Genomic DNA, 12,895 nt, shown 5'->3' on the forward strand with positions numbered 1-12,895 from the left:
AGCATGAATGAAATTATTTTAGCCATGTTGGATATTGTGAGCTCCATGGCCATTACTGAATTTTGGTGAATAATGCAACCAGCCACAAATTTGGCTACTTGCATTATCAGCCAACAACAAATGAAGTTTTTGCTGTTACCAAGTAGTGGTCAGTCATTGTTGTTAATGTTGTTGTTGCTGTTGTGGTCTTCAGCCCGAAGACTGGTTTGATGCAGCTCTCCACACTAGTCTACCCTGTGCAAGCCTCTTTGTTTCTGCATAACTACTGGAACCTACATCCACCTGAAAGTGCTTACTGTATTCCTCTCTTTGTCTCCTTCTACAATTTTTCCCCTCACACTTCCCCCCATTGCTAAACTGGCAATTCTTTGATGCCTCAGGGCATGTCCTACAAAGTGATCACCTCATTTACTCAAGTTGTGATATTAATTTCCATTTGATTCCTCAATAGTTACTCAATCTATAATCTATCATCTAATCTTCAGAATTCTCCTGTAGCACTGCAATTCAAATACTTCTATTCTCTTCTTGTCTGAATTGTTTATCTTCCCCATTTCACTTCCATACAATGCTACACTCCACACAAATAATTTTACAAAAGACTTCCAAACTCTTTCTTTTTTTCTTTTTTAGATGTTAAGAACTAGATTATTTTCACAAATGTTTTTCTTACTATGACCAGTCTGCATTTTATATCCTCTTTAGTTTAGCCATGACCAGTTGTTTTGCTGCCCAATAGCAAAACTCATCTAATACTTTTGTGTGTCATTTCCTAATAATTCCCTCAGCATCACCTGTTTAATTTTACTACATTCCATTACCCTAGTTTTACTTTTGTCAATGTGTATCTTATAACCAGACAAAGTCATTCATGGGTGGACAGCCAGATGTCAGTGCCCAACGGGCACAGTATTTTGGCAAGTGACTACATTGCCACCATCACGTGCACTGATGAACTGACTGCCTGGGAGCTGGTATGGTGCTTCTATCACTTTAGCCCCCGCTCTAACCTGTTGCTCTGTCTGCAGTTCACACCCAGGAGTGGAGGTGCATACAGGATTCCCCTGCCCCCTTCCTCCCTCCCTCTTACCAACACACTTCTCTGTTCCTGGACACAAGGATGCATTGACGGTGTCACATGGGCCACAGCAGCCTCTGCACAAAGGAAGGCCTCCAGATGTCAAACATCGAAATTCGGCCGTATATCAGAAAGACAACCTCATGATGCTCCCTGCAAGACTATCATCAATCTCACAGCCAAAAAACTGGATGAGGATGCAGTTGCAGTTCTTGTGAAAGGATTCAGTTTTGTGTCAACTCATAAATCCACACCTATCATGAACATCATCAGCACAGTAAAACAGGCAGCTCCATGACTTCTACCTGAAACAGCTGAAGAATTATGTTGCGAACTCCATTGTCCTCTTACACAAACAAAACTGAACATCTCTACCATGTGGAGGGCAGCCACATATGAACTAAGAGAAGATCCAGATACTGAGGTCTTACCAACCAACAAAGGGAGCACAACTATGGTCCTACCTCACCAGCATTACACTGACAAATTGTGGAGCCTGCTATGAGACAGTGCATACTGCAAGATCAAGACTGATCCTATCAAGAGGCTGCATGGAAGACTGTAGCACTTTTCAAACAATATATCTTGCTAGATACAGTAGTTAACAAGCTTTGAAAGAAAGCACCAGTTCCACTGAGACACTATGGACTTTCAGAGGTTCACAAAGAAAGGGGTCCCTTTATGCCACATTGTTAGCAACACATACTCACTCCCCAAATATTTGAAGGACATGCTTAGCCCTTACATCAGGTAATGTCCACATCATATTCACAAGTCCATGGATTTTGTTGGATGCCTTTACAACTTTAAACCTGTGGATACATACATCCTTATGAGGTTAGACATTGTCTGTCTTTTCAATAGAATGCCTTCACAAGAATCCTTGCAACTTATTGGGCAAAACATGAGATACAGGCAGTCAACCTTTTTAGGCATGTCTTGAAGTCAACATAATTCCTTTTTGAAGGTGTTTACTATGAGCAGGTGGAAGCAGTAGCCAAAGGAAGTCCACTTCCACCAGCTGTCACCAACATGTATACAGAACATTTCCAGGAGGAAACCCTGGAATCAGCCCAATGAAAACCTACATTTTTTTTTTTAATGAAACCTTCATCATATAGCCTCATGGAAGCATGATTTCCTCATACATCTCAGTTCCATGCAACAGAACATCAGTTTTACCACAGAAGTCGAAGTAGATGGAGTGTTCACCTTTCTGGATGTTCCAGCAGTAAGAAGAGAGAATGGCATGTTGGGCCACAATATATATTATAACAAGATACAAACCAACCTTTATTTACATACAGACAGCTGCCACCACCTGGTGCAGAAGAATGGGGTGCTGTACACACTGAAACATAAGGCTCGCATCCTCTCTGACAATGAGAGTTTCAATCGTGAACTCAGACATCTGAGAAGAGTGTTCCAGAGGAATGGCTAAATGGAGTGGCAAATTCAGAGACCTAACAGGACAGGAACCTCATGAGATGCAGCCATTGTGTTATTCCATTTTATGGCGCATTATTCAGAAAGGTATGATGAATTCTCCAGAAACACCAAGTGAAGACAATGTTCCAGCCACCAGCAAAAATATGGACCTGCTTGGTAGTAACAAGGATGACATCAGACTACAGAAATCTGAGATCTGTCAGATACCTTGAAGTGTGGTATGACATATACAGTAAGAGCATGCATACTGTCGAAGATCATTGGCAAGAACACTGATACCACATCTGACTGCAGCAACCTAACATGTCAGTAATCATGAAACATTGCCTAGTACAATTACATGAAACAGATTATGGCCAGACTATGGTTCTGAAACATATATTGAACTTCTGGGACTGTGTCATTAAAGCATCTATCAAGATTTGTGTAAGAGAAATGCTGATGAGCCATGGTGGGGCCTATATCCTTAGTAAGTTCTAGGAACCTGCACTTAATCTGATTAAGAAGAGGAGGGAGATATGCCACAAGAAACTGACTTTAGGAGCAGGTGGAACAACAACAGAGATGCTGCCAGCACACGTCCATGGTTACAAACCGTGGATGAAGTAACATGTTGGTGGGAGGAGGAAGGGGGGAGGGGGAGGGGGAGAGATGCTGGATGCACCTCCATTACTGGCTGTGAACCACTTCCTTCTTGCCCTCTGCTTTCTTTTCATGTCCTTCAACTCCTATAACTGCAGTCTGATTTCTATACAAGCTGTAAATTACCTTTCACCCCCATATTTTATCCCTACTACCTTCAGAATTTCGAAAGTGTATTCCAGTCAACATTGTCCAACACTTTCTTTAAATCAACAAATGCTATAAATCAAGATTTGCTTTTCTCTCACCTATCTTCTGAGATAAGTTATACGATCAGTATGGTTCAAATGGTTCTGAGCACTATGGGACTCAACTGCTGTGGTCATAAGTCCCCTAGAACTTAGAACTACTTAAACCTAACTAACCTAAGGACATCACACACATCCATGCCTGAGGCAGGGTTCGAACCTGCGACCGCCGCGGTCGTGCGGTTCCAGACTGTAGCGCCTTTAACCGCTCGGCCACTTCAGCCGGCGATCAGTATGGTCTCACATGTTCCTACATTTTCCTGGAACCCAAACTGATCTTCCCCAATGTTGGCTTTTTGTAGTTTTTCTATTCTTCTGTAAATAATCTACATCAGTATTTTCAAGACTGACCTTTTCAACTAATGGTTTGGTAAAACTCGCACATGTTAGTGCTTGCCTTCTTTGGGATTAGAATGATTACATTCTTCTTAAAGGTATTTTAGTTGTCTCATATATATCTCGCACATGAGATTAAATAGTTTTGTCATGGCTGGCTCTCACGAGAATCTCAATAATTCTGAGGAAATGTCATCTGCTACAGGGGCTTTGTTTTGACTTAGGTATTTCCTTGCTCTGTCAGATACTTCTCACAGTATCATATCTACCACCTCATATCATTTACTTCATAACTTAGAGCCCTTCTTATATATTCCTTCCATTTTTCAGCTTTCCATTCTTTGCTTAGTACTGGTTTGCCACCTGAGTTCTTGATTTTCATAAAGCTGCTTCTCTTTTCTCCAAAGATCTCTGATGTCTGGCCTCTACACAGTTAACCCTCTGTTTTGGTTCCAGGTGATGCCATCTCACCTCTGCAGGATACTTTGTTCATGAAGAGTGGTCATTGGTATAAAAACTAAAATGTGTTGGTGTTAGTATGCTGCCATTAAGTAGACTATTTTTCTGTTGCAATTACCAGTGCCTTCCATCCTTGAATTCTGCAAACTATGTGGTCATTTTGTCATCTTAAGTGTGAAACCTTTTGTTTTAATGTAGATCTTGTGCACCAGGTGTCTGGTGTTAACCCATTCTAGCTGGCAGAGATATCTATGAGTGGCAAACCCACAATGTTGTTACTGTCCATGGCATTCTTAATAAACAGTGTGAAGTTTAACTTTTGTGAACATGTATTTTTTTCCTGGGCAGAAACCAAGCTTGCCTTTCTGTTACATCATTTACAGCACAGTTTACTAAACTGAGTTTTATACTGTAAGTAAGTTTTTACCAGGGTAGGCAGCACAGTAGTTAAAACACCAGGCTTACATTCAGAAGAAGTGGGCTCAAATTTTTATTCAACCAACAAGATCTTCCTTGTCTGGTCTGAGCTTGTGTTCCATGTTATCTTCTTATCAATGGGATATTAAACTTTAATATTTTGAGCTTCTTTCTATCAGGTTTTTGGAGTTGTTGACACACTACACATATGTCTTGCAGTACTGCCAGGTCTTCTGGCTAGAGTAATAATTGTTATAAATAATATACTGCCAAGATGTATATACTATTTTGTATACTATTTGCAAATTTTCTAACAAGTTAAAATTCTATACCGCAAATGAAACTCATATTCAGACTTTTGGCCTACACGGGCAATACCTGTTCAATGTATGTTGCTGAGGGATCACTCATTTCGAAGATTCAGTATTACACTATCGGTACTGCTAGTCTAAATTCGTTTCTGCTTGGGGTTTTAGTTTAGTGAGATATGCTAACTGCACCTGCTGAGTTTATAAATTACGACAAGAGTGATTGTTGACGAATGCCATTCAATGCTGGGATATTACTATTTCATGTGGATAATAAGAATAAGGCAGGGGCTACTGCAGATTGATAATAACTAACTTTGTTCCGTTACACATATGAAGTGTTACTGTTTAGGTCATAAACATGTATTTACATAACACAAAAAGAAATTATATCATCATTCATATCTCGCGGTTGCTTTTCTGCGTGACAAAATAGTAATCTTTGGCGCTCCTAGTTAAACTATCAACTGCGCTAGCAGAGGTATGAAAAAATATAAATCATAGAATAATTCAACTGCCATCTGCTAAATAAATTCATCTTCCTTTCTTTTATCACATCTACTGCATTCTATATTTTACTTATGAAACTTGAAACCAAATCTGAAGTCACATACCAGAAGGAATTGAAAAAAAAAAGTCTTTGGATACGGTTCGTCTATGCCCGCAGTTTGTATTTCTTTTTTCTTTTTCTTTTTTTTTTCCTTAACAGACCGACTAAGAAATGTACATCGAATCACGATACTAGACAGTAGACACTTGTGATTCTATGAATCTGTAATCTGCTCAGAGCTTCGAACCATTTTCCTCATCCTGTTACATATGACAAATCATTAGCAATGTAGTAAGTCGACATGCGTATGTCCTTTTAATACCAACCAACAAGTAGTAACACATTTCTGTTGCACACAACGTTGTCTGTGAGCACAAACACTATTAAAACAAAGTGAAATATTGTGAGTGAACGTGCGCCAGAATAAACCCACATCTCGCAATTTCACTGAAAGATTGTTTACACTTGACACGTCACATGTACTGTAATGCCAAACTGGCAATAGTGCCAACTACGTTTGTTTACCGTCGCGTGTGCCGGTTATGGTTCGGCGCCAGTTGTTTGAAGAGAAAACAATTGTAAGGAACACATACTTGCAGATTGTAAGGGTTAATTTCATGAATAAGTAATTGACAACAGAAGAAAAACATGACCTTACATTATTTTTGTACAATACAATGTTGTCTACATTTGTGGAAAGATAAAGTAGCATGAGATGTCATCAGTAGGTGCTCTGTCAGCGGAAAAGTTTATTAACACGCTGGCTAATTTCTCTCAAGTGGCTAGGTCATCGTGTCAGTAGTAACCCGACATAAAACAATAGTATCCAATACAAACCAAGTGTTGATTAAATGTTTTCTTTGTAGGTCAAGAGAAGGCGTCTGCTGCAAAAACATGAGCGGAAGAGATGAAATCCTGTGCTTATTTGACGTGGATGGTACACTTACTGCACCAGTGCAGGTATTACAATTTGATTAATTTCTCGCCTGTCACCACCACATAAAATGTGAACAAAGTAAAACAGTGTCAAGTGCTCGTTTTGTGTGTTTTTTTCGAGCAGTTTTATTTGCGTGTACGTACTTCTCCCGAGCCCCTTTTTCAGATTTCAACATTTCTCCCAATATTAGCCCAGAATAACAAATCACTTTATAACATATTACTTCTGTACGTATTTGTCTCAATGGTTACTTACTGAGGACAGGGTTTCATAAAGTACAATTTCGTCATCTTAAAGAAAGAACATTTTCCTTTGTCAAAGTATATGCAGAGTTGAGACATCTATTTTATAGGTTCATACATTATGTGAGTAAACCTCTTCTAAACATTAGAATTAATTTCCACACACAAGAAGACTACTGTATGCATATGCAAGTTTTAACCGATGCTTAGAAAAGTGCTGCAGAACACAGTTAATCAGGATTCACATCAGCAGTTTATGATGTAGCCATCCACTGATCAAATAATTCTAAATGTCTTTTGTGTTGTCAAAGGCTATATATTGGTGGAGTTTCAGGAGGGGATCCAAACTGTGATTAGTGCTTATTAAAATGACATGTTAGTAAGGCACTTCTACAATGTCACACAAGAAGTGCTTCTCTGTGATAGGCTGCTCTCTCGTATGACTGCATATACAACAGATCCACTGCATGATCCGAAATTTGAAATGATGAATCATGCTCTTCACACTGTTAAATTTTAACTTGTCTGGATGATTAAAAGACCACTGCAAAATTTGCTGATCACAATGAGGTCATCCAGACTAAGCAAAGGTGATTGTGAACCTTGCTAAACACCTTCTTTTCTTGAGCACATTTGTTAGCTTGTGACTAAGTGGATCAGTTGTATTGCAAAGCAGACTCGCTGTCAAAATAGGCAACAATCATTATTGTAAGTATCTAGGGTCTTGTGGATGACCGAGCGAGGTGGCACAGTGGTTACACACTGGACTCGTATTCGGAAGGACGACTGTTCAATCCCGCGTCCGGCCATCCTGATTTAGGTTTTCCGTGATTTCCCTAAATCACTCCAGGCAAATGCCGGGATGGTTCCTCTGAAAGGGCACGGCCGACTTCCTTCCCCATCCTTCCCTAATCCGATGAGACCGATGACCATGCTGTCTGGTCTCCTTCCCCAAACCACACACCCAACCAACCATCCATCTTGTGGATGGTGCAGTCCCTTAGTATATTTGTAGACGTATGATGCCTATCCTCCATAACACATGCACTTATTTGTTAGTATGTTTTAGCTATAGATATCCTTCACACATTCTTGTGTATGCAGTGGCTATTATATTGACTTTGTGGTTGACACATACTTGACTTGTCATGCATTTTTTATGTAATAGTACGTAAAATTTGTTTGAGAGTTACTGCTACAATGGAGCCTTTTCACAGTACTAATAACATTTATCATGTCAGTTACCCTTCCTGTAGGATAGACTGCAGATTGCAGAGACCGCTGGGGAAAGAGGGGGTGGGGGTGATTGCTCATCTCAGCAGATTGTTTTTAATTCATTATTTATAACTTACAGGAATGCAGTTGGTAACAGTATTTCAACAGATGAAAAGCCCCCTTATTTTCAAGAAACAAAACATTGTTCGTTAGACCTACATAAGTCTAGTGGAGCTGATGGTTCATCTACTAAGTCATTAGCGTATAACTTGAACAGAAATGGCCTATCACACTTTCTTTGGCGTTACCTAAAATTAACTTTGTGTCATTGGATAATTTTCCACACAGAATAACATAGCATGCTCAACATGTCAAGAAGTTTCAAACATTTTCTTTAGTAGGTGTAAGTTTGGTATAGAGTCAAAAGCTTTTTGAAACTTCACAAACACTGAATGAACCAGCTTGTGTCTATCTATGATTGTCAAGATATATGTGAAAAGCACAAGTTTCACAGGACTAGTGTCTGCAGAATTCTTGCTGGATATCATCAAGATGGTCATTTTATCCCAGGTAGATGAGTATGCTTGAAATGTGAACAGTTGATGTAGTATAGTAGTTCTACGTATCAAGCCTGCAGTTTTTACATGAGGTGGGTGTAACCTGGGTTATTTTTCAATCATTGAGAACAAAAGTGATCTGTGGCAAACTATGATTAAGAAAGAAGCAAATTGTCTTTCGACTTGCCTTGTTGAATTTTAGTGATTTTCGTTGCCGTTCATCATGACTAGCATTGATTACTACTTCAGCCAGTTTTTATTTGAATGACAACAGCCTTTGAATTTCTTATAAACAGTAATGTTTCAAGACTGAATTGATCGTGTTTGTGTGTTTCAATTAAATGCTGTAAACCTACAGAAACAGCTGTGAAACAGACTGTTTTATGTGTACATGCAATATGCCAAACAGCAGTAAGTTTGGTGACCTCAAAGACAAAGCCCTATTTCAGTACCTGCTGCTGCGAGTGATATTTTAAACAGAATTTGCCATAACTCAAATTTTAAACAGAAAATTTTATTACAGCCTTAGTGATGATAGTTCTGTATCCCAATCTTGTTATAATTGATGCATTCTGTGCATGCTGACATAAACAAGTAATACATTGTGGTTTATCTGCACATGCATTGTCTGTGTCTGGATTGGCACATATTTATCTAACGGTGGAAATGTATTGTGTTTCACATTCACGTTGATTGGTCTGCAATAGTGTTCTTCGATAGTAAACTGATTAAAAACAGTTTGGCATCACCTGCATGAGTAGCACAATTTTATTTATTTATTTAATTTTGTCAAAAACCTCTTTCTAAGTACCCTTTTGACCACAGGAAATTGCTATGTACAGCTATCTCAGTAATGAAACAAAGCATTCTTTGGTTGTGTATACAGTGTTTCCATTTATGATTGGGACTCTGTAACACTTGTATACTGTTCATTCTGTCAACGTGCCTTAGATCATCATTTCAAGCTTCGACATTGCAGCTACTGTCGCTCTACAACAAGAAGCTTTGTCAGCATAGGAAGTTACCCACTGTATTGGTGTTCACCCTAGTGATGCATTTCGAACATTCGACTAATATCGTGTGACACTGAATATAGAAGATCCGTCTTTTAGTGGTCACCCACAGTCAACTACACCTCCTGCTTCCTGCAGATTAAGGCACTAGGACATCCTGAGGAGAATGCAACAGAACTACGTGTTTTCTTTTTTGGGAGCACTGTTTTTAACATTATAGTAAGCTTCTGTGTGGCCTGTAGGCATCCATTATGGGCAACAATACAAATCTTCCATCACTATGGTGCGCGAAGAAGATGGACAGGGAACGCCTGGATTCTAACCTGGATTAGTAATATCGGATTTGCTTCATTGATGAGTGCAGGATTTGTTTTATGCTTAATGATTGGTTTAGAAAACTGTAGAAACATGCAAGTAACAATGCAAGCCAACAGGTTCAGCAGGGATGTGGTTCAGTCATGTTTTGAGCTGATATCATATACAGATATTGGGCACCCTTCATCAATATCAAGATTAACTTGAATGTTGTACAGTATTGGGACAGGATACTCCAAATTATTGTCCAGACCTACAGCCAACATTTCATTGATGGGTTAATTTTTCAAGATGATAATACATGAGCATAATGCACCAAACTTATGAATACTTTCCTGTAGGAGGTAGTAATCAACCAAATGGAATGGCATGTGGCATCTGCTGTCATGAAACCAATTGAGCATGCTGAAACCAGTTCACTTTGAGGCTATCTATTGAATTCCATGTCCAGTGGGATACAAGCATGTTGCAATATCAGCTATAACTTCCTATAGTTAAAAATGAGAAGTTTTTGCACCCATAAATCATGTACAGCTTCCAAAACTATGGACTTTTACTACCACTCTGTAAATGTAACATATTGGATTATGCCTACATCAAAAAGTGATTAACCCAAATGAATAAGTGATTAACCCATCTCCATATTACATTTATTTTAAGTTGAAAATAATTGCTGTTCATAAGTGGAGCAATGATCCATTGACAGAAAGAGAACAATAAAGTTAGTAATAAATATGTTTTTGGATGGGGTCCACCTTTAGCAAAACACAATTTTATTTTATATCCCAAACATGTTTCACTGCAGATGCAGCATCATCTGTTGGCTTTTATTTTATGGCTGTTAAATATAAAGAATGTTCTTTACTGTACACCATGTGGTAAAAAGGTACGAATACATAATTGTTTGTGTTTTCCAAAATTTGCAAACTAATATTTACATGTATACAAACAGTAAAGAACATTCTTTATGTTTAACAGCCATAAAATAAAAGTTCGCTGATGATGCTGCACCTGCAATGAAACATGTTTGGGATATAAAACAAAACTGTGTTTTGCTGAAGGTGGACCCCATCCAAAAGCCGATGTCTTGTTAAAGCAATCACAGACAAAAGAGCTTCAACCTCAAGATGATTGATAAAGCTAATACCTGTTTGTATGTATGTATGTATGTATGTATGTATGTGGGTATATGTGGTCCACATCTCCTCAACCAAACTTGGTCTACACATCACTTTCTGTTCACAAAACATGTTGCAGACAATATCCATGTATGCTGCTGAATGTACCTAGAAAAATATATCAGTGTTCAAGAGACAGTTAAGGGGGTATGGCGTCATGAACACTGAGACGCTTGGAAAGCCGCCACAACATGCATAATGTTTTAGTTTATTACTTTACTACTACTAACTCTGTCCACAACACATTTCGCGTATAGTAGCCACATATACCACTGGATGTAACTGCAAGATTATTTTATTGCACAGCACATAGTTAAGGAGATAACATCATCATAAACATTAAGCTGTAGGAAAATGAAACTGCAAGGCGAAATTTGCTAGAGGTACTGGTGAAATATTGTAATTGTGATTTTTATTTTTCTCATAAATTACCTTTTGTACAGATATGTATATTTAACATAAGTCAGGTCATTATGCTCACAATCTAGACAATATACATATATTAGGTTACGCAGTAATGAAATATAATAGCTTGTGCACTATATACATAATGGCTTCCATTACCAGAGTTAAGAAAATACACTCCTGGAAATGGAAAAAAGAACACATTGACACCGGTGTGTCAGACCCACCATACTTGCTCCGGACACTGCGAGAGGGCTGTACAAGCAATGATCACACGCACGGCACAGCGGACACACCAGGAACCGCGGTGTTGGCCGTTGAATGGCGCTAGCTGCGCAGCATTTATGCACCGCCGCCGTCAGTTACAGCCAGTTTGCCGTGGCATACGGAGCTCCATCGCAGTCTTTAACACTGGTAGCACTCGGCGACAGCGTGGACGTGAACCGTATGTGCAGTTGACGGACTTTGAGCGAGGGCGTATAGTGGGCATGCGGGAGGCCGGGTGGACGTACTGCCGAATTGCTCAACACGTGGGGCGTGAGGTCTCCACAGTACATCGATGTTGTCGCCAGTGGTCGGCGGAAGGTGCACGTGCCCGTCGACCTGGGACCGGACCGCAGCGACGCACGGATGCACGCCAAGACCGTACGATCTTACGCAGTGCCGTAGGGGACCGCACCGCCACTTCCCAGCAAATTAGGGACACTGTTGCTCCTGGGGTATCGGCGAGGACCATTTGCAACCGTCTCCATGAAGCTGGGCTACGGTCCCGCACACCGTTAGGCTGTCTTCCGCTCACGCCCCAACATCGTGCAGCCCGCCTCCAGTGGTGTCACGACAGGCATGAATGGAGGGACGAATGGAGATGTGTCGTCTTCAGCGATGAGAGTCGCTTCTGCCTTGGTGCCAATGATGGTCGTATGCGTGTTTGGCGCCGTGCAGGTGAGCGCCACAATCAGGACTGCATACGACCGAGGCACACAGGGCCAACACCCGGCATCATGGTGTGGGGAGCGATCTCCTACACTGGCCGTACACCACTGGTGATCGTCGAGGGACACTGAATAGTGCACGGTACATCCAAACCGTCATCGAACCCATCGTTCTACCATTCCTAGACCGGCAAGGGAACTTGCTGTTCCAACAGGACAATGCACGTCCGCATGTATCCCGTGCCACCCAACGTGCTCTAGAAGGTGTAAGTCAACTACCCTGGCCAGCAAGATCTCCAGATCTGTCCCCCATTGAGCATGTTTGGGACTGGATGAAGCGTCGTCTCACGCGGTCTGCACGTCCAGCACGAACGCTGGTCCAACTGAGGCGCCAGGTGGAAATGGCATGGCAGGCCGTTCCACAGGACTACATCCAGCATCTCTACGATCGTCTCCATGGGAAAATAGCAGCCTGCATTGCTGCGAAAGGTGGATATACACTGTACTAGTGCCGACATTGTGCATGCTCTGTTGCCTGTGTTTCTGTCAGTGTGATCATGTGATGTATCTGACCCCAGGAATGTGTCAATAAAGTTTCCCCTTCCTGGGACAAT

At 40.5% G+C, this 12,895-nt stretch overlaps 2 protein-coding genes across 6 annotated transcripts in view; one reads left to right on the plus strand and one right to left on the minus strand.

Moving 5' to 3' along the window:
* LOC124776208 (N-sulphoglucosamine sulphohydrolase) overlaps positions 1-5,998 on the minus strand; it is a 119,184-nt gene extending 113,186 nt beyond the window's left edge. The window contains exon 1 of the mRNA XM_047251054.1: positions 5,814-5,998. Within this exon, the coding sequence (XP_047107010.1) occupies positions 5,814-5,922 (109 nt within the window). The 5' untranslated portion in view covers positions 5,923-5,998. The remainder of the gene's footprint in view (positions 1-5,813) is intronic.
* Positions 5,668-12,895, plus strand: part of LOC124776209 (phosphomannomutase) — a 45,543-nt gene continuing 38,315 nt past the window's right edge. The window contains exons 1-2 of one of the 5 annotated variants that reach the window (XM_047251059.1): positions 5,668-5,778; positions 6,354-6,447. In XM_047251059.1, the coding sequence (XP_047107015.1) occupies positions 6,382-6,447 (66 nt within the window). In that variant the 5' untranslated portion in view covers positions 5,668-5,778; positions 6,354-6,381. Of the gene's footprint in view, positions 5,779-5,824; positions 6,090-6,152; positions 6,282-6,353; positions 6,448-12,895 lie in introns of those variants that run through there. The other 4 variants (XM_047251055.1, XM_047251058.1, XM_047251057.1 and 1 more) reach the window with 4 other exon arrangements.

This window comes from Schistocerca piceifrons, chromosome 2 (genome assembly GCF_021461385.2).
Source record: "Schistocerca piceifrons isolate TAMUIC-IGC-003096 chromosome 2, iqSchPice1.1, whole genome shotgun sequence".
Taxonomy (NCBI): domain Eukaryota; kingdom Metazoa; phylum Arthropoda; class Insecta; order Orthoptera; family Acrididae; genus Schistocerca; species Schistocerca piceifrons.